Source organism: Diadema antillarum, unplaced genomic scaffold (genome assembly GCF_040938485.1).
Source record: "Diadema antillarum isolate AM-2024a unplaced genomic scaffold, OU_Dant_1.0 seq00000486_RagTag, whole genome shotgun sequence".
In the NCBI taxonomy this organism is placed as follows: Eukaryota; Metazoa; Echinodermata; class Echinoidea; order Diadematoida; family Diadematidae; genus Diadema; species Diadema antillarum.
In genome coordinates, this window is record NW_027271449.1 from 430003 (window position 1) to 453327 (window position 23325).

General features: G+C 41.8%; 1 protein-coding gene across 1 annotated transcript in view; it reads right to left on the reverse strand.

Annotated features, from left to right (window-relative positions):
• LOC139733684 (uncharacterized) overlaps positions 1–23325 on the reverse strand; it is a 56158-nt gene that overhangs the window by 20245 nt on the left and 12588 nt on the right. The window contains exons 2-9 of the mRNA XM_071644497.1: positions 12432–15151; positions 11371–11470; positions 10797–10973; positions 9963–10280; positions 8979–9032; positions 7799–7867; positions 6070–6234; positions 5068–5295 (exon numbers count right to left, since the gene is read on the reverse strand). Of these exons, the coding sequence (XP_071500598.1) occupies positions 5068–5295; positions 6070–6234; positions 7799–7867; positions 8979–9032; positions 9963–10280; positions 10797–10973; positions 11371–11470; positions 12432–15151 (3831 nt within the window). The remainder of the gene's footprint in view (positions 1–5067; positions 5296–6069; positions 6235–7798; positions 7868–8978; positions 9033–9962; positions 10281–10796; positions 10974–11370; positions 11471–12431; positions 15152–23325) is intronic.

Sequence of the window (23325 nt, forward strand, 5' to 3'; positions counted from 1 at the left end):
GGTGAAATTATGCCAATGGTGTCGATGGCTTCGCCCGTGACTGATGAAACTGAGGTTGCAGCCTTCTGCAGTGGACTTCGTTGTCTCTCTGGAATTGAGTAGTAGAAGTCTGAACTTATCAGTGATATATGGGCACCGGTATCAAGAAAAGCCAAAATGTATGTGTTATCCACAATCGCTGGGATGTACGGAGGAGGAGATGAAGGATGACGTCTGCCTCGTGTGTCATCTACAGACATAGCGGATGGCTGGCATGCTGGATTTTGGGTTTGGGTCTGTTTGTTCTGTACTCGTGTTGACGTAGTTGATGACTGACCCTCATCACCAACTACCAATCGTTTCCCTGGTCATCAAAGTGCACTCTTCTTGAAGGACTGTGGTTCATGCGAGGATACCGAGGCTCTGTTCTGTCTTGCCGATGTCTATCACCCTGTGATGACTGCCAGTGTGGTGCCCTGGAGTACTGTTCCCAGTATGGACTCTGTGACTGGTATCTGTCGGGGCTAGATGATCTTCTGTTCCCATCAGATCTGTGTCTAGATGGGCTTGACCTGGGTTGTGGACTCCAATGTTCGTTGAAATCTCGTCGTCTGTGGTGAGATGGAGGGGGACTTGGAGACCGATAACGATGATGGTGTGAGTGGTAATGCGAGGTTGGTGACCTGAAATGACGTTGATGTACTTGCCCTGGGCCGGGTGATCGTTGTGGGCTGGGTGACCGAGCTGACTGGTACCACTGGTCATTGAGATATCTGTGTCTCGGTCTGGAATGTCGTTCAAAAGTGTGTGGCATGGTTGGTTGCTGGTGAGGACTTCCAGAACGATGAAGGCTGGATTTCAGTTGAAGTGTTTCCAGCTTGAGTTCAACTTCATCCAAACGCTGTAAAACTCTCTCAAGCTTTAGCAACATGTGATCCTCTTTCTCAGATGTGGATGCGACTACTTGGTCTGACTGCAATGCTGTCTTGCCAATGCTACTTGCTCTTTCCACCCGTACAGCGATGTCAAGTGCGTTTTCAAATGTTGTCGCTCCCATTTCATGGATTTTAATTTGGAGTGCCTTGTCAATACCTGCCACAAATCGTCTGAACTTCTCACCCTCTTTGCCTGCAGCATCATAGTTTGGAAATGCTTCCTCTACCAGTGTGGTAATTGCGGCTGCAAACACTTCGAGGGATTCATTTCCCCGTCTCTTGCGTGCGTCAATGCATGATTTGAATGTCGTGAGGTAGTTGGTATTCCCAAAGACTGCTGCCAATTTCTTCTTTACTAGGTTGTAGTCTTTCTGATCTGAGCTTGGGATACTTTCCCACACAGTGAACGCTGCACCTGCCAATCTAGTTGGGAGCAGGAGATGAAGCTTGTTCTCTGACTGGGGGAGGACTTCAGCTGCAACTTCAAGTCTACGTACCCATTGCCCAAAGTTCTTTCCATCTTCTCCCGTGAAGACTTCTGGGAGATCAAGTTTGAATGTACTCATATCAAAAGCGTGCCAAATGAAGTAGGGAGACCAAAAATAGCTGTACTGTATCCAATGCTTTCAGCCTTACTGCACTTAAGGATGTCCACTCAACCTCATCACAAGTCTCGTACCAGAAGGTAAGTATTAGGAGAGTGCAACAAGAAGCGGGAAACCAGCATTCATACAGCAGGGAAAATGTAGTACAGTCTTCCAACTCATGCACACAAAGGGTTAAAATTCCAGGGGGGAAACAACTCTGAATGGCTCACCTCTATCAAAATTCACTCTTGTGTCTATCCTCACAATGTGTTGCAGTGATGAGGTACTTGCCTTCAGGTATATACAGGGTGTTCTCAACTGCTGTAGAGTCACGGTGTAACAGTCATGCGAACTCCAAGCAGAGTAGAATTGATCCTTCCAGAATTCACAGTGAAAACACAATTCCAAAATATCACCACTTTGCTCAAAATTCTGCCAACTCCTGGCAAAAGTGAAGTAATTCACGATGAAGGGCGAATATCAATCACAGCAGGATGGAGTATAAATTCAGTATAAGTGTGCTGAACTGCATCCAACAAAGTGCGATGAAAATCCTTCAAAGCTGAGCAAGATTCACATGAAGCACGGTAAAATGCCAAAAATCGAAGAAGGGTGAAAATATAGCCTCAAATTTGGCTATTAGTGGCTGCTGGTCAAACGCTGCCTGTTTCTCTGGGGAAAAGAGCGCTAGAAAAACACACTGCTGCCACCAGTTGTAAGGCTCGGGTTCTCTCAGCTCTCTAGCACTCATCACACGTACACCAACAGCAGACTAGAGCAGCACACACGTGGTACCTGGAAGGAGTCCCCTGGCTAACTAACTTGTAGCCAGTTTATTCTTCGTAATTTAGCATGAGTTCACATGAAAATCCAGGTTGTAACATGAATATTCATATACAGAATCAACATAACAAAACATGCAAATAAGGAAACAAAGGTTACAGCTAAATATTCATAATATGTAAATGATGTGTAGGCTTGGGTGATTTTGGCATGTTTTCAGTATTACAGGGGCCAATGGATGTGAAGTGAAAAGAGCGGGAAAATGTCATGTGATATGTGGTGTGTCTGTGATAGGTGAGGTGCGTGGATGCATGTGGATGTGAATATGTATGTGGTGTGGGTTGATGTATTGGTGTGTAGAGGGGTGGTACATGTTATAACAGAAGGGGGGAAACACTGATAATAAATGGTTCAAAATAAGTCCCTACACATTGCATGCAGGGCCGAATTCGATATTCTTTTTGCGTCTATTATTGTTTACTCAAATTCCAACGGGATTGCGAAATTTTCATGAATTACCGGTACTATTTGGCTGTAATTTATATGATGCAAGCGCCAAAAGGGGTGAAAATGTGTCCTTTATTTTTCTCCCGCTAATCTTTTCCCCATTTCGTACATGCGTTCTTATCTACAAGGTATACTACACGGCCGAATTCACAATCCTTTTTGCGCCTATTTCTACCTCAAATATCAGCGGGATTGTGGCGATTTCATGAATTACTTCGGATGTAATCTTTTGTAATACACGCACCAGAAGGGTAAAAATGTCTTTTTTTATTTTTCTCCCGATAATCTCGTCGCATTTGTGTATGCGTTTTTGATAACCAAGACAGCATGCAGGACTGAATTCAAGATCCTTTTTTTGCGCCTATTATTTCCTCAAATTTCAACGGGATTGCGTTGATTTCATGAATTGTTATTCGGCTGTAATCGTTTATGATGCACTCACCAAAATGTGTCCTTTTTTTTTTCTTTTTCTCCTCTATAACCTCTTCGCATTTCGTACATTATCTTTTGGAAGATACGACGCGGCCGGTCGAATTCATGATCCTTTTTGGGGGACGATTTCTACCTGAAATATGTAAGCGGGACTGCCATAATTTCATGATTTTTTTTTCTCCCTAGTATTATCTCTTCACATTTTGTGCATGCGTTCTTAAAAAGTACACGGAAGGGCCGATTTCGTGATCCTTTTTGCGCCTATCTTCGTTATGAGAACATTCTGAGCGAATGAAAATATCAATTTGTGAAATGACTGTGCAAAATGAAAATAAACGCAATCAGATCCATTTACTGTATCGCTGAATATCGAATGTGTTTTTACTTTTTCTACAAATCGACACAAGTAAATTAGTTCTAACATAACTGCCACGCTGCTGCGAAGCCGGGATCGGAACGATCTTGCGTTAAAAAATCATGAGTAAAATGACCCAGAAATGTGTGCGCTTCTTTCAATGCTTCTTGTCTGGCATGACCGCCGATCGCAAGCAAACGAGAAGCAGTTACACTGTACATGCTTTGCATCGTTTGCTTTGCATGTATTGCATTGCATGGCAGTGCGTGAGCAGCGCCAAATGCGCAAGCGAGGGCGAATGTAATTGGTCGACTGCTAGTGCTCAAAACTATGTTTACTGTACAAATTGCACCGGTAGACATAAACGAAAACTTGCGTAAAACTTGTTGAACAGTGCGATATCTTGCATTCTGTTTCTCCCTGATCGGGGCTGCTCTTTTCCTTTCTACTGACCCCACCAATGCTTTTTTTTTTTTTACTGGTCATGTCGGACCGGTAACTTGTGGATTTCCTGAAAAGTTACCGGTCCGACAGTGACTTTTACCGGTCTTTGACCGTCGGACCGGCGCCAGTGTGCAGCCCTGACATAACTACTTACATATTTTATTTCAACAACCTATACTATCCAGATATTTTTGAAAATGAGGAGGTTGTGGACATATTTGTACGATGTTTTCATGATTTGACATCACGCTATCGTCAGTGCACTAATGCCTATCCTGACAGCAATATTTTCGTGTGTTGTTCAATTTGCGGCCCAATAGTTATTCGTGAAATTCATGAAAATTAAATCTGTGCAAAAATAGTAATGATCAATGCTGTCACTCCTAAAAATACAGGGCATGTACAGAGAGTATGCTGGAACATCCATCCTCAATAACATTGGAGAGTCAAAACCCCCTTTTGCTTTGCCTCATTTGCTTTACAGAAATACCTTTTGACAATCATTTCTACAAATACCCTCTTATCTGGTGTTTATCACTGGCATAAAACCCTTCATATAAATATTCATCCATCTATCTATCTATCTATCAATCAATCTATCTATCTACTTATCTATCTATCTATCTTTCTTTCTTTCTTTCTTTCATTCTTTCCATAAATTTATGTGTGTACTTTAATCACTTTCACTCTATAAAGTCAAATATTTTGTTGTTGAATTTATGGCATTTTTCAAACAGAATGCACAATTATGTAACCCTCCCCCCCCCCCCCCCCCCCCCCCCTCCCGGAAAAAAGACTTGTAAATCGTCTATTAATAGTTATCATTGGAAATTGCCAAACATTCCTTTGCAATTTTACATTTCTTTTACCTTTCTTTGTTCATTTGCTGATCAATGATGAATACAGTCTCAAAGCAAAGCTTTTCAAAAACTCACATTTGAAATCCGTGCAGAGGTTTGAATAGAGACAAACACTGATCACTGGAGAGCTTATTCTCAATACAAAACTCCTTAAACAAACTGCTTTCCCCCAAAAAATGACTCACATCTGAACTCTGCACCGAGCCTGAGGAGCAGCCTGAGGGGAAAGACCTTGGCCCAGGGGGTCTCCCACTTCTGGAGGAGGACGGCCACCAGGTAGGGCGCCTCGGGCAGGATCAGCTTCTGCAGGCATTGGAAGGTGGGGCGGATGTAGAGGAAGCCCCCGTGGTCCCTGCTACCAAGGAAACTGCCTCCAGCAAACAGGGTGTGGCTCATGTCTGTTACCGTGATGCCTAGGAAAGAATCATGCAAGAAAGATGCTTCCTTTGCTAGATGCTTTTCAGAATTTCACAGCCAACATTACAGGCATCTTTTTATTCACAAATACATACAATTTGTACATGTGTAAGATCACTAGTAGTGTGGCCAAAGCACAACTAGTGTACATTACTCTATACGAAATTTCTACATTCTTTTTTTTCTACCATACACTAGGTAATTACTAAGATGCCTTGTAAACTGGTCTAAACTGAGAGTCCCAATTAGCAGTGGGTGGGTAGAACGGTACGAGATGATTGATTGTGTCCTATCAATCACATTAACATTCACAATCACACTGCGATTCACTCCAGCTCTGAAGATGAGTGGATACTGCTGTGGCCTGATTTGTTGATTATTGATAATGAATTTAAAAAATATATATACATGTAGCAACCACAATCGGGTATGCTCTGAGACTGTAGTATGTCTGGCAAACCGATCTGGTTAATGTTTTACATTTTCACCATTACCCAACTTAAATCTTGTTATCAAGATGTTCTTTCATGCATTTCTTAAACAGAAGTGTAAATTTGAGAGCAAAAATCAACAGTTTTGCAGGCATATGAAAATTATGTTCTCCCTTTAATAAAGACATTACATTCTACTATCAGGATGCCCATGACGGAGAAGCAAGTGTATATAAAATGTGTGCAATGCATAAGTTTTCTGAAGTCCAAGGTCAAACAACCTACAAGGAATGGGTGCACAAAGCCTGATTGTGAAGAGAGAAGGGGTGCAACACTCACCCCTCTTGGCGTCTTCATACAGGCTGTACATGTGGCAGAAGATGTCTCGGGGGATATCCTTCTCGTCCGGTAGACACTCCAGGACGACCACCACCTCGTCCTGCCCGACAGTGGCCAGACCTTTGGAGCTAAAGCACCAACAGGTGCGGTTGACGCAGCAGTTCACTGCAAGCACCGTCGGTACAGAGCAAAGGATGGACATCAATTCAGAAAGATTAATGCTACCACTACTGTTGGTAATCCGTGTGCAAGTAACTTCATTGGCAGCAAGATATTATTCAGAGGGGTGGAGGTTCCGGTGAGTTTCTTCAATTTGTCTCCCTCTGCAAATGAAATTTGTGAAGATCCCAACTGCTGATCTGTAAATTAACAAACATGTTGCGCTGCGATCTTAACAAATTTCATTTGTAGAGGGAGACAAATTGAAGAAACTCACACCTGAACATCACTGGCACTTTGATATTCTGGTCGTGAGAGAGTTAACTCTTATTTTACTCAACGAACGGATGATGACATCACATTTCAAAAGTTTCAAGAGTCGTTGGTGCATAGGAAAGAACTTGCCGTCGCGTATTGCTACTACTCACTGCAGCTACAAATGGACACCATGCCTGCAATATCAGCTGATACAAACCTTGAGTATTAAATAAGTTTTGGATTTTTCTTGAATATACTGTAACAGTATGTTATCACACTTTTTGATACTCTACAAACTGAGGCAGCATGAACAATTTCTTGGCAAAGTTGAAGTAATTGATATAAAAAAAGTATCCTTCACAAATTTGAAATGACAATTGATATCTGACTCCTCAGCATTACTTTTGAGATGAAATATCTTGAATACTCAAAACAGCTACAATGTAAATGAATTAAAAAACTGGAGTGACTTTCTGAATTAAAGTAGGAATTATTCGCTTCTCTCTCATGAAGTATGTATACATACACTGTACACATCTTTTTATAGTGCAAACCAAACATTTGTAAATGGTGTACATCATATGAACTAAAGCCCGCCGCACACTACACGATTTTGCCCCGATTCACCGGTCTTAAGACCTTAAGACTAGAAGTGTGACGTCACAGTCTTGGCCTTTTCTGGTCGTACGACTGGGTCTTAGCGCCAGTTGTAGAGATTGGACATGTTGAATTTCTACGACTGGTCGTAGGCTTTCAGCCATTCACAATGCAGTAAAATGCAAGCGCACGCAGTGCGCGCACTTTACAGTCGGATCGTATAGTGTGCGGTGTCCGGTCGTACGACTGGTATTAAGACCCAGCTTGGCTTAAGACTTTGAGACCAGTCTGATCGTGTAGTGTGCGGTGGCCTTAACATGTCATAGAACGAGGTAAACGTCAGCCAGTAAAGTTTGAATTGGATGGCTAAAGGTGGCCTCACACTATGCGGCTTTTTCTTGTGACTGCTTGCGGTTTCGAGAAGTCGCACGCGGTTCTCGACCGCATGTAACTTCTCGCAACTTGGAATCGTCCACAAGCTTTGCGACCTCCTTGCGGCTGCTGTCAAATTTTGAACATGTTCAAAACCTTGCGATCGTCTGCGGTTGCCTCTGCAAACCCTTGCGACCGGCTGAATTTCGCAAGCCTTGCGGTCGTTGCACTCACACTATGCGACTCGATGATTGCGATCTGGTAACCGCAACAGATCGCAAGCACTGCGATCGAAAAAACCAAAGTGTGAGGCCACCTTTAAAGACGGCTTCTTTTTACTCACAGTCAACTATCTGGACCACTACCATCAGGTTTTTGCTGAGCACGAATACAACAGGATCTGGATTCTCACCTAGGGGAATAAAAGACAAGAATTTGACTCCACAGTATCGGACTAACAGCAGCAACAGACAAAGCACAATTCAGTACGATAATATGCATTAATACCAAAATAAATGTACGGTGAGAAAACAGTAACTTGATAATGGTTTCTCTATAAAATAAAATGACCTGAAATTCAAATCTGGCAACACAGAGAAACTTGAGGTGAAAGCAGGAATTCATTGTGCAGGTAGGAGAAAGCAAAGCTTGAATTTCAGTCAAGTGGTCTCTATTGGACTACAAATGTCATTTCATGGCTTTTTGTTTGTTTTTCATGACACGTTTGCATTCATGTGGTCAAGATCACCATGAATTATGTAGCATAATGTAATGAAAATGTGTTTACAAGCACTGTTGCATAACAATGAACTCCTGTTTAGGTGTAGGCAAGTACGGTCCAGTTTTAATTTGAGATGAGGTGGGATTAGATATGGGTAATCAAACACAATTTCTTTGATGTTTCTTTAGGACAACTGAAGGAAAATGAAAAATAGAAGACATATCAACAGATTTCATGAACTCATTCCCTATGGAGACAATTCAAAGATTTTACTTGTTCCATCTTTTTTCTGTTAATAAATCTGATACAGTCAAACCTGCCATAGCGGCAACCTGTCTATAGCAGCCACCTGCTGTACACGGCCACTAACAGTAATTTTCTGGAGAGAAAATCCATTAGGAAGACCCTGTGTATAGCTGCGGCCACCTGTCTATACATTGTAACAACCACCTTTTTTGTCTCCCTTGGGGCGGCCGCTATAAATAGGTATGACTGTACACTGTATATCTTCTTTTTTTTCATTATGTTGGACAGCAAATTTTATCAGCAGGTGTTTTTCATGGCTTATCCTCACTGATGCGGTGAGATGATTAAAAGTGGAAAATAATGCCAATGAAAACATATTTCCCCTATCAGTTTTTGTCTCTACCATCACTAACTTGTAATCTATGAAAAATATTCAATATCAATACAAGGGAATCACTCAGTTCTCTGCCTGTTTTAGCCTGCTATAAAGCAGACACCATCAATACACAACCTTCATGGACATAATGTCCACAAGACTCTGCATGAAGCTACTCACTCTTAAGATCAGAGAGAATCTTTTCCATGCTTGGGTTGTCATCGACGGAAAATTCTGCCCAAAAAGGAAGAAAACAGAGCACAAGATTGGAAAAAAAACCAACAACAACTCACATGTAGCCGACGGTTCAGTATCAGTATTATATAAGAAATGACTTGACTGTCTATATTTCAGCAGACAAAAAAGGCACACCTATCAAGGAAACACTGCCATTTCTTCTTCTAAAGTATAAATGAAGGCATTCATGATGCTGAATACATGTATACTCCAGAATACTATCCCCAGATAGTAGTCTTTTTCACATTGGGTCTCATGGAATACATAATGCAATAATGATTTCGATATCAAACATATCATCACTGGCCTGCCTTTCATCCTGATGACTAACTGTCAACCTGCTTTAAAACCTTGATACATGGAAACCCTATTTGCAGTAAGGTTGCAGGGGCCACTGACTTGACCTTGCTATAACCAGTACCTCATAAATGAACTCTCAGTACAGAAATGGAAAATCTGGACCTGTGAAGTCATTTTGGTAAAAGCGGTACCTTGTCGTTCGCGAGTTCTTTATATGAGGGTTTCCCTGTTGCAACTGATTGACAATTGGCTCTTCATTGACATAAATAAGCACCAATTATTCAGTGTTTTAGAAGAAGACATGATAAAAACTCATGGGCATACATACTAGGGTTTTACTCAAACCAATGATCTCCTGACTACAAGACAGGCGTCTTATCCACTGGACTACCAAGCCCCCACTCGACAGCCAGTGCACTCCCTGCACCACTGTTATATAAATGGGTACCTGGCAACGCTAGGGTATACTCAAGCCAGGGCCCTCTGTTAGAGCAGTGGCAACACTGAAGAGGCTACCCTGGATAAAGACCTCATTATTGGCATTTTTATCCTCATCATTATTATTGCTATCATTATTACTATTATCATTATCATCATTATATAAGATAATCAGAGATGGGCACCGACCTCCTTTCACCTCCGTGGTGAGGATGACTGGGGGCAGCCTGCTCTCGTCCTCCGGTATGAGGCTCTTGTGCCAGCCCTGCCGCTGCAGCCGCCTCCGGTTGCCGCCCTGCAGTTCGGGGATGCCACGGATCGAGGTTGGGATGGCCTGGGACTGGGAGGGGGGCTCGACGGGCGCGACTGTCACACCGCCCTCCCCCACACCTGACACTGCCGGGGTCTCTCCACCATCCTCCCCTTCCACTGGCGACTGGCCGGAGTCCATACCAGGGGCAGTGCCATCTGAAAAATGAACATTTCTCGTCTCCTTTGGTCTGGAGCCTGGGGAAAGAAGAAGGTAGGTAATATAACTTCCTGCCCTTGTTCAGTAATCCCAATTACATTGTCCTTTCGTCAGTGGCATGCCACTTATGGTATGCCACTCTTTCTTGCCAATTTGTTTTTTTCCTCCATGACTTCTCAAAATCTGAATTTTTATTACTTCCTGACACTTGCTGAAAGAAAGGTTAGCCTTCATTCTCTTATTTTACGCAAGATATTGTACCACTGTGTCTATTCTTAGTGTTTTCATACAATCCCCCCCCCCCCAAAAAAAAAAAAATAACATGGAATGAAAAGAAACAAAAAAAAAAACCCCAGCAAAGCAATGCATGCCTCAGCATAATGTGGTCAGTAACTTTGTAATTGCAGTATTAGAATTTCCAAATATGCTGCTATCTCAACTAAGTGGTGATCACTTCTTGGTGATCTGTACGACACAAAAGCATGTGCACTTGCATCAGTTTGTGACATTGAGATGTGGCTATGCACCGTTCCCAGTGTTAGGTCTTTCCTCACCCTCTGACATGGGTCTCCTGAGAACCGACTTGCTCCTTTGGATGGAGCCGTCCTGAGCCGGGCCTGCCTCGGACTGGGCTGCCTGGCCGACAGCCGGCTGGTGGGCCGGTGAACCAGCCGGGCTGTTCTCCAGCGACGTGTTGCCGCCTTGCCTTCTCACTCGCTCTAGTGCCTCAGCTGGATGGAGCATGGAGAGAACAAAAAGACAAAGACATGAAATAAGCATCAGCAACTAGTGAAGTTTCTCATGATCGGTTATGATGTGTTATACTTGAATTCTGAATGATACATCACAACTTGAAACATAAATCCTGATAATTCAGCAGTTTCTATCATGCATATTTGTACAAGAGGGCTTATGAGCAGTGCAGCTTGAGCTGTTAAAAGGGGGGACGTAGAAAAACATTTGTATACAATATTTTATTTTGGTTGTACGATTCTAAAAGCTTCTTCATTGTTAACTTTTTAACTGCTCCTTAAATTGGCAACACACTATAAGAGATTAAAGTTTCTGTATCTCTCTCAAACTGTCTTATGAACGTTACTGAATACCGGTCCTGGTTATCATACGTGCCTGTGAGTATTGCATTGAGGCAGTTGACACACACTCTGGCCTCCTTGCTGTCCATGTACTTCAGCCTGATTCTCACGTTGCAGCACTTGGAACAGAACACCTGATGATGAGATGGAACAAAGAAGGCTTTGTGTTTGAATGCCATTCTGATCACATATAATATTACTACAATAAGTAGGCATGACATGTTTTAATAGTTAGAACCATCAGAGTTTCAGGTTGGAAAGTAAAAAAATGGTCTGTGTGGTCAATGCTTCATGGGTTTAAAACCAGCACTTTCTTAAATGCATATTATAATGCAGAACACTAGTATATCTGTCCACAGCAATTTTGCATATTTTGATCGAATGAATATATATTAAGCACTGATAATACAAGATGAATATTTACAGTGGCAGAGATAGAAACTTTCAATATGACCAAAAAGGAATATGTTAGCCAAAGATGGCTGCTGATGTAAGTGTTTTGCCAATTCAAAGAGAATAGGGACCTATATTTTCATAATTTTTTGTAAGAACTGGGGGAGGGGTGGGGTAGAGCAGGGGGTAGCCTTTTGTCAAGGCCCTCTCGCTGTAATGGGCGAGCGAAGCGAGACCAGCCGAGCGCGCCAGCGCGAGGGCCTTTTGAGATCTGCTTCACACATTATTATTCATGACACGTGAACCCTTCTGAATACTCATTTTATCGGGTTCCGGTAAACCAATGGAATGGCGCGCTCCCCGAATCCTCAGTCTTGAACGTGTTGTCATGTCTGTTCGCATGCATCACTGACCACTCGCAGAGGTCTGCCACAGAACTCTACACACTCTGTGTGTGTAGAGTTCTGTGTGGTCTGCGGCGTGCATTCGCTCCATTCAAATCGGGTTCGAGCAGACAGACACGCTGATTGGTCCGACTTTTGCTCCCGAAATCGGGGAGCAAAACTCGGTAATTCAAAGGGCTAACAAAAGGATGCGAAGCAGATCTCAAAAGGCCCTCGCGCAACCCCACTCAGCTGGGCTCTCTTCACCATACAGCGAGAGGGCCTTGACAAAAGGCTAAGCAGGGGGGTACGTCCATACCTTCCCACAGGCACGGCAGTGATGCCTTCGCTTTCTAAATGTGAACTTGACGCCACACTTCATACAGGTGGGTGCCTCCGAGTCAGGAATCCAGATTGGTGCAACCTCCCCGGGCACGGCCACATTTCCCCCCTCTCCATCCTGCTCCGGCAGCATGTGTTGGGCATTGAGGGCATTGTTCTCAGCGATCATGGGGTCGATGCCCTCGGGAATGGAAGCATCACCATTCTCCACCACGATCTCACTGTCACCGGGCACCATGCCATGGGATGCCTCGGTGACACCATTCGGTCCATCTGCCGGAAGAGCAAAGTCCGGAGTCAGAGCGACATTGGGCGGGGTAGTGAAATGGGAGGATTCGCTTCCTCCGTACACGTAATCTTGAGGAGTGTCGGTTAAGGAGGGGCCGTATCCATTCACCTGCTCATGGTTGGTGTGATCAAAGTTCAGGGTAAGCCCCTGCCGTGACACTATGGGATGCTCCCTGGTTGTCGCCTGCTCCACTTGTTGGTAGGTGGGAGGATCTGGAGGAAGCTCCTGACTCTGGTCCGCAAGCTGGGCATCGATGCCCATCTCTGGCACCATCCCTGGCTGAATGGGTTGGGCTGTTGAGAGTTGTGGGGGTGCCCCAGCAGGGAGAGCTAGGCTTTGGACTGGGGCGAGATCTTGCAGGGAATCATTTGTCCTGACTTCTTGGGAACTGGCAGCATTGTTCGTGAGGGCCTCGCCATACTGGCCTTGCGGATGTTGCATCGCCAACGTGGTCTCCAGAGCGTTACCCTGTTGACTATACTGCTGATTGCAAACATTCTCTGGGAGAGCCTGCTGATGAATCTGCTCCAAGTGGTTCACAGGAGTTCCAAGAGAACTTTGCGGATGGACACTTTCTGTCTGTGCGTCAATGGCAAAGCCCATTGTATCACTCTCAGGGAGAGTCACACCGTCCCTACTCACAGTAACTTCAGGTTGCACATTTTGACTGACCGAGGGCTCCTGCAGTACTTGCATAGTTGATGGCATTTCCGAAAGTTTATCCACACTCTCTGAGGGTCTCTCCTCTTCCGTGGATGACTCAAACTGTTTACCCCCATAGAATGGATCCATGCTGGAAAGCTCATTGCTGCCTACTTTTGGACCATGTGAATGAATGTCCATCTCATACTGGCGATCAAGAATTTTTGACAGTGGACTAACTCTATCATCAATGGTTTCCTGCTCATTCGGAACTAGCAGAGAACTACTTTGTGGTCCAACACCTGTATTTACAGGCACTAGACCAAAAGTGGGTTGAGTATTGACAGAACTTGGAATTTGGGAATTGTTCCTGAGACTATCAGGAGCTGTGTTTTGCGGCATGACACCATTATCAGATGTCCCCATTTGTTGGCTTTCAGCTGTGGTGTTCACATTGGGTTGAACGGGACCAATACTGGTGATTGGTGATCCATACGGAGCATTTGTGGCAGGGCGTGGCACACTATCCCCTGACACATCACATGCCAAAGGCTTTGAATCCAATCGATCCAACTCGTCCAGGTCTGACTGGGACACCGTCACATTCTGCAGATTTCCAAATCCAATCACCGGCCCTTTGCCAGAAACCTTGGTCATCCTTGCGTTCCCATCTCTGGGCGCCTCCTTGCCCTTCTCCACAGTGTTTTTCAGAGGACTCTGCTCTGGAGTTCTGTAGCCCGGCAGCTTTGGCCTGGCACCCTGCCTCATGTATTCCTGCATGATTTCTGTGTCAACAGGTGGCGTGCTGGAGCTCAGCGAGTTGCTTGCTGGTGAACCCTTTCCAGTAAAAGGCTCTTCCTCACTCTGCACATTGGTATTAACGTTGGTCCTGGTGTCCTGGGATACAGTTTCAATGCTACTGCTCTTATCAATGCTGTTGTTCTCACCACCGTTTAAAGAACTATAATCCTGAGATGTTTTCTCTTCTAACTGTGGTGGATTCGTTGTTTCACTACTGGGCTCTTTAGATGTTTCATGCCCAATATATAGTTTACTGTCACTGCTGTTTATTTCAGTTGTATCCACAGGAGAGCTGTCTTGCACAGTAGATCCCTCCATGAAGCCATTTGACATGCCACTGTGCGAGAGATGCGGCAAGGAATTCTGTTCTGTTGAAGTCACAACATGAGTCTGCTCCACCGCACTGACTTCTCCGACCCCTGGCTGTGGGTCACTGCGTGAACCCTGCTCCTCAGTCACGGAAGAGGTCCCAATGCTCTGCAAATCACTTATCGACATTGACCGGGTTGAGCCACTGGACATGTATGTGGTGAGGTCTTGCTTATCCAGCTGGGAATTGCTATCAGAGGCAATGTCACTGACCACACCCGTATCATTGGGAGCATCACTTTTTGGTTCAGACCCTTCCTGGTTGCTCTGGGAGGCCAGACTCTCCTGCAGGGCAGAGAGGAGAGGCGAGGGCTTTGCGGAGGGAGCAAAGTCTGCTTCTGACAGGTCGATGAGGAGCTCGCTGCCTGAGCTGGATGCTGCATCAGACTGGGACCTCTGATCCCCATCTACTGCCCCGTTTGTGAGTCCTCCCCTCTGGATGTCCTCCACGGAGAGGCCATTGGCGTGAGGTGACGGTCGTTCCAGGTTGAAGTCCGGTTTACCACCGCCGGACATGTTGCACTGAGCGCTGGGCCCCTGGAGGTGAGAAGGAATGGCCTTCCAGTTTGGCTGGGCCTCACCAGGATAGAATGATTCTGAAAGGACACAGAAATGATGGAGAATGTTTTGTTAATACACACAGCATACTGAAACAACTTGGTTCTCAGAAACTACACTGTGCATTCTATTAAACATTACAACAAACGAAATCTCATTTACTGACCTCATATCATCTACAATGCCTGCAGATTCAAAACATCTACACATATGCGTGATTAAAATAAAATAATTTCTTAAAAATCATGTTCTACAAAATGGCAAATGTTACATAAGAGCCCAAATTGCAGGTTCTCCACTACCTTTGTCAGCAGTATTGCTCCTTTGACTCTAAACCAACCATTGAATGTACACAGTGGCAAAAAGTGATGCAAATATGTACAGTCCGACCTCTCCTATTTGGCTTCCCCTTATCTGTATCCCCTATTATGCAGAGGTGATCTTGGCATGATTTTTTTTTTTTAAATCTAATATGGGGGAAGGGGTAGTTCAAACTCAAACAAAACTCCTACACAAACACATGAATTACATATTATTCTCAACAAAATAAACATTCATTCACATATAATTTTCATCTATAATAACATGCATTCAGACATTCACTAACCCCCCCCCCCCAAAAAAAAAAAAAAAAAAAAAAATCACTGCAAGAACATGGACAGAAAACTTTTCATTAAATCAGGGCAAGGTCGAACGGTATGTAATTCACTTCTGATCAAATCTGGATGTCCCATTCAGAAGAAGTATTAGTTGGCACAAACTATGAACCTCAAAGCCATGATCTGGAGAAACAGGAAAATGAGTAGATGGAGCCAGAAAAATACAGCGACAGCTGTATTGCTAATCTAAGCTCCTCAAGCAAGTCTGTCGACAGGGAATTGCTACTCTGAAATTCACTTTGAAATATAAGCTTATATGTGTGAGTATACTGTACATTATTCATTCAATGGCAAAGTTCACACCAATTCTTAAATAAGGAAACTACACAATTTGAACAAATGTGCTATCAAAACAAGAGGGGGTGAATGAAGGCACAATGTTTTTTTTTTCTTCTGCTATGTTGGTTTGGACTGGACTTCTTGACATTCTTTTAAATCCCATGCCCAGATAAAACTATGCCCTCCACATCATCTAGGAGGACAAAGTGCATCTTAGGTCACCTGGTAAGGACAGATAAGCAAGGGAAGGGACCTGCTATGAAGGGGGAACCAGGTTTGATGCTCCATGTGAAGTTGGCATTCAATGCGCCTCACCCATGCAGATTTGATTTAGGCATTGCACTTTGGTTCCATTATTCAATCACTGCTTTTCGTTTGGCAAGCGTATCCCTTATTATCCCTGACCTTGCCATACACATTTAAAGCCATGTTGCACAATGATGTACAAGCCCAATGTAAAGAATGTCTTCATGTATAGAGTGTAAAATGCGATACATTCTGTCTAAAATGCCTAAATTCCATTCCCTATGAAAGCCTCATATTCCCATAAACACTGTTCTAATTGTAGACTCGGTTCTTATATCTATCAGGCAGGAGATAATAATCACTATATCTCTCAAATAAATCCTTTTTAGTGATTGGTCTACACAGCATCATGTGACCAAAGATAACATTCCTATAATGTTGATGTTGAAATTTACATGCCTTGGAGAAAAAATGTGCTATACCATGACAACATGAACTAGAGATTGTAATTTGTCATCACTGACAAATTAAGGTGATCCGATTTTTTTTAATCAATGATTCGAGTCCTGATAGTGCAAAGTCTCAGCTACAACATATTAAAATCTGAGAGAAATTCACCGAAGCATAAGTAAGATAGCGCTCGATAAAGAGAGTCATGTCAATTTTCACATCTAAAAAATTCCCTCTCATAGAGATAATACGTCATAGCGAAGATAGAAAAGGAAGTACATATGACCTTTGACCCCACTTTGCACAGACAAGATGGCATCTGAGCAAAAAGTGGTTATTTTATGAAATGATCCCTGTAACATGGTCTTTACGTGTGCAAAATATGGGAAAGATAGGACATGTATTCACCAAGATACAGGATGAAACATCTATGACCTTTGACCCTAATTTACATACCCAAGATGGCGTCTGATCAAGTAGTTGTTATTTTATGAAATAATGTTCGTGACATGAACTAAAGATGTGCAAAATATGGTGGTGATAGGGTATGTTTTTCTTGAGTTATTGCACATAAAGTTGTAAAAAGAAAGAAATATTACAATACATCGAAGATAAGCTTTAATTTGAACCAAGTTTTTTCACGTGATCCCAACAACGTATGAAAAAACGAAGGGCACACTTACGATAGCCCTACGTCTCAGCTACAACATACTAAACTCTTAGAGAAATTCACCGAAGCATAAGTGAGCTAGTGCTCGATAAAGATAGTCATGTCAATTTTCATTTCCATAAAAATTGCACTCCCATAGAGATTACACGTAAACTGGTCAAATTTGACAAGGTTACCTTCAATCCATTTTTTCGAGGTGATGTTGTCATCTAATCAAAATTGTGTAATTACATTTATGAAAGAGCATTTCATAAGCTACAACATATTGAAATTTAGGTGAAAATTGGCAAAGGACTAGTGAGATACGCTCGAGTAAACTTGAAATTTGATGACGTCATTTTGAAAATTTACTTTTTTTACTTTATTAAGAAATTTAATATCTTTTAATCAATTTTTCAGCATCGCCAGCCCATGAAATGACACGTACAACTCATCAACTTTCAGAATATGTCAAGAAAATGGGGGGTCACCGTCCATCCTGACGAGTAAAATCTGATTTAAAATTGGCGGGTTTTTGGCATAGTTGCACTGTGTATCCCCATTGACGCACGCGCGGAATTTTGAATTTGACGGGCCCGTATGACGTCATATTGAATCGGATCGACTTGAAACTTGGTAGAAATATTTCTTGACATTTCGGACATCCAATCCGTGTGAAAAAATTGAAAATTTCTATTTCATATTAGCTGTGCGTGCGAATATGTGCGCGCGCGTACGCGTCCGTCCAATTTTTTCAATTTTTCAAAAAATGCTAAAAATGGTCTGAAACGTGTGCAAAAAAATTTTGAGCTCGATTTGAGCATACAAATATTTCAACGCGCGCGTACGCGCGCGTTTTGAGATAAAAATGAATTTTGAGAATATGAGTAGAATTCGCTTGACTTGAAATATATGTGACGTAAATTTCATTGAAATATTCTATTCCATTAATGAGATATGCATGAAAATGTGTTTTCATATAATGACGTCATAGTGACGTCACGGTCGACTGATCACTATGATTTTACTTGCGCTGTCGTCTTTGCGACATGATACATATATGGTATATGTTTGACATTGAGAGGCAATGCACTTTCTGAGCTAACCTCTGCACAACTTTTGAGGAGAAATAAAGAAAGAAACAAAGAAAGAAGAAAGATTCAGTACAGATACAGAAGGTGATCCGAGAGGATACTCGGATCACCTAATGATACATGTTGTATAATGCAACACCCTGAATGTTGTTGTACATACTAGTGCAATGATACATGTTGTATAATGCAACACCCTGAATGTTGTTGTACATACTAGTGCATGCGATCAATCAATATTTTTGTGTTTTCATCAGTAGCTTGTGTAAAGTGATATCAATACCTACAGTGTACCTCAGAGACACCTGTGTAAATCATGTTCACTGTGGTACACTGATCATTTGTAGTATGTGTAAACATTTTTATTTTTTTATTCCACAAATTTTACAAGTCTTTCTTTAGATTCACTGGATAAATATAAAACAAATCTATGATATCACACTGTTTTGAGCTGAAATAGTAAAACTATGGATTCCTTGGTGACAGAAACTGCACTGGTTTCTTTGGGGCTGCATCCTTCAGAAAATAGTGGTATTACGTACAATGTATTCCTGCCACCTCGACAGCTTGCATCCCAAAGACAATCACACTCTCCCTGCCACCTCGCAATCCATAATTTCAGAAGGAGCCTCTTTATGGTACATTTGATTATTATAAAGAGATGGACTACATGCAGATGATTAACTTTTCTGATTAATTGAATTTGTAGAGAGCATTATGTAATCCAGTTTAAATGTTGAAGGAACAATCCAAATTCATTGGTATTTTTTTAAAGGTTTGTACAATATACAGTACGCACTGAATACCACTCTGACACTTCCTTTTCACTGCTTTCCTTAAGAACACTGCAATTTGTACCTTAGATTTATTTTTTTCATACTGCCCTGTGCAAGAACATTTTCTTTTTTTTTAAATAGGACAATGCAACTTTGTAACCTGAATTCCTGGGCACTAGCATTCATACATTGTAATCGTGCCTCACTATCATCAGCTGTGTGAAATATGTATTATACTACATGTGCAAAACGTGCACATGCTGTCGAGGAAAGTGTATGTACACTCATTCCAAGCAGCTACAGACCAGAGAGCCATTAACACTATTGGTACATATTATAATGGTGTATGTGACCTTGCATTACATGTATAACCAATGCAGGCTAAAAAAACTGTACAGGCATGCACAATCACACACATCATACACACTGTATCACATCTACACTGTAGATGCATTTCACACCAGGTCTGATAAAATTTTGGCGACTGAAAACAAAGCTACGAGAATCACATGGTACCAGCCTATCAGCACAATTACATCACAATCCAAACATTTGGAGGAGCAATACTCTGTCATACACCTGCAGTGATACAAATCATGATGATATCGTCATTTCCATATTGAGCCTTGATGATAGGACAAGCTGAATCATTGGAAGAGTATTTGACCTAAAAGTGGAATATAACAAACAGTACTGTACAAAGTCCACTAAAATCCTTCAATGATTGTACAGCTGAGTTATTTGGATTCCCTCTCTCTCTCTCCATATGTACAAGCTGGTATCAAACCTGTCTATGACTGCTCAAGGGAAACATGAAAAGGGGGTTGTTATAATTAGGTGGTCACTGCATACAGATTCGATGTGATAGCCATGTAGATTGCAAAGTCCCATGATTATGTGTACGATGAGATGCTACCATATCACTTAATTACATCATGAGTGCTGGCATTAATTCATTTTAAAAATGTATGCATGTAAGATGTGCATTATGTTTACAAAGTCAAGCTGTATATTTGTGCTATTAAACTAATCGCCCTCCTTCTTCAAACGATCACACGTTGTCTCGAATAGCTTTAGACAAGTTTCAGCAGTAGACCTGATGCAATGATCAAGAAAGCTTGAAAATATTGCAGAGTGATGGCATTGTCGTCTTTAGGCAGTCAGTGTACATTTCTTATGAACAATTTGGATCATCTAAATGCTGAACATCACCGACAAGTGAGTAACATGCTGTTGTCTTTTGAGTTGTTTGCGTTGTTAAAGGAAACCAAAACCCACAGAGAAATGTGGATTGAGTGAAAGCAGCAACATTAAAGTAGAACACACGATCAGCGAAAGTTAGAGGAAAATATGACATTCAATGCAAAACTTATGAATTTTTAAAGTTTTGGTGTTGGAAATGCTGGATGAGGAGACTACATGAGTTTATGACATCATGTGCTGATAACAATTATAAAGAAAATACAAAGAAAATTCAACATGCTCTCACTTTTCTAGCATAATGAAAGAGCACTTGACTAACCGATTTCAGAAAGCAGAGAGAATAATTTCTACCACTAACATTTGTCAGTATCAAGTTGATGGAATGTACAATTGTCATGAAAAATGAATTTTTGTAAAATTCCTATTTCTCGTCCACACATGACGTCATGAACTCTAGTAGTCTCCTCATCCAGCAGTTCCAATACCAAAACTTTGAAAATTCATAACTTTTGCATCAATTGTCCGATTTTCCTCAAACTTTTACTGTCTATGTGTTCTACTAATGTTGCTGCTTTCACTCAATCCACATTTCTCTTTGGGTTTTGGTTTCCTTTCATACTGTACCTCATGTACATCAAAGTGCATTTTTGTTGCACCATCAAATTATATGCTCTTCATATTTTGTTGCAAGGCCCTGCTACAACCATGAATGTACACAACAAGACTGTCCTAGATAAAGTACACTTTGGGAAGTAACATTTCCTGGATAAAATTTGGCAGCAAGATATCAGCGCCTTTCATAATAAAGTGAACTTCAGAATCCTGAAACCGCTGTCAGTATTGTAGTTTCATAGATGAATCAATCATATCACTATGGAAATAAAAGCCACTTTGATACATATGTAGCTTTAGAACGGCCAGCAATGACTCTTAAATTGAGTGCATCACATCTCAAACTGCAACGTAACAGAAGAGTAAAATTAGATTTTAGAATTGAAGATTGCCTCCATAAAATATCAGCAAACTTCAGATGGCTGTGCCTACTCAACTCCACATCTAGGTGTTATATTACAAATCACAATGTGTGATTGGAAAAAAGTTTGTTGTGTTTCAACATTGTACAATGCAAGTCGAATGCAATATATAATCATGATGACATGCATCCATCAAAGTAGTTGACAAGATTGATACTAAAGTAATGGACTATCAATCTAATGGGAATGGCTATTCAAACTTACGATCACTGCATTTCACATGAATGTCGCCACCTACATACAATATGTACACTGCAGGATACAAATCACTGGCATCAATGGCATATATTAGATGAACTTGATATATTCGGAGCGAGGCCGTGAAATGTTCGGTGAGACCCTAACAGGCTTACCATATGGTTTTGAGGGGATCACCGATCCCGTGGGTTCTGCTAGAGTCATCTCGTCTACACGCACCGCAGGGCTCATAACTGGCTTGCGGGGACAGACACATTGCGGCAATAATGACATTTGGAATATTACACACACTTTGCAGTCATGTCAGTGTCATCGCACGGGGAATGAGTCACCCAAAGTACAGAGCACACTGGAGAACAGTGTGTTGTGAGATGGGTCCTTACTTTAAAGGGAAGTGTCAGCTAATCAACTTCCCGTTGGATGCCGGCAGGTTTTTCAGTACCACATGATGAAGTAGTCAGATTCATTTTATATCATCAAATATTGCTTTTAAAATCACACTTTGACAAAAAGACAGCAAAGAAGAAAGACGAAGACCAGACTAGTTTGATCACACAACTAAATTTCTGTCCTGGTTTCAACGAATCCCTTCAACCAGAACAGGAAACGATTTGTGCAAGATTTGTGCAGAATACATTGTACATGTAGATCAAAGTCTTTGCTAGCAACTAGCCTGATTTGCAGATGTTTGTTTCCCATCTACATCGGTACACGTACATTGGAAGTTGACTGGGTTAGTATGACAGTTTCAGTCCCTTTTGCACATACCTGAAATTAACGGTTTCATAAGTAAATTTTTGCAACATGACGCAAAATATGTTTTCTTAAAATAAGATTGTGTTTAGATACAAAAATGACAAAAATATGTGAACTATCATGATGCAAATATCAGTAAATCTTGGATTTGCTTTTAAAGCCCTCGCAATCTGCCAAGCACAATGCGTGTGAGGGGGAAGTCCTCCAACGTGGGATCTAGTCTAAATTATGCGGGTTGAGACAAGCCATGACAAAATTTCACAGAAAATATCATACATTCACTCACATGATGTTGACAATGCGGCTGCCCCATTGAAAACATATCACATAACAGCATACCAGGTACAGTTGTACTTTAAGCAAAACCCTGCATTTTACTTCTCTACAAACTATATGCCACAAAATGGCATAATACCATTTTTCATCAGCATAAATTCATTTAAGGTTGTGCAATACCAGTTGCATCTCATTACACAAGCTACCGTTTACTGTCCACCTACGCATATTATTGATTTACACATTGTACATGTAGACCCTGACCCTGTCCTGTGTATTCTATGCAGGCCCTACAGTCTAAAACAAAACCTTCTACAAATTGGGTCACCTGCAAGATAACATGGGAGATATCTTTAATAGCACACAGAAAGGAATGTTCACTCTCAGGGTAGCTGAAGTACAATTTTACATTGTATGCACACATACAATACAAACTATACATTGTAGATCTGTCACAGAACAATGTGTTCAGTCTGGCACACTTTGCTCTTTTGTCTGAGTTTTAAGAGAGATCTGTAAATTCACATATCAAAACTGAAGCCTTTATTGCCATCTCTGAAGTCATGTGATGTGTGTACTGTGTACAGCACAGAAA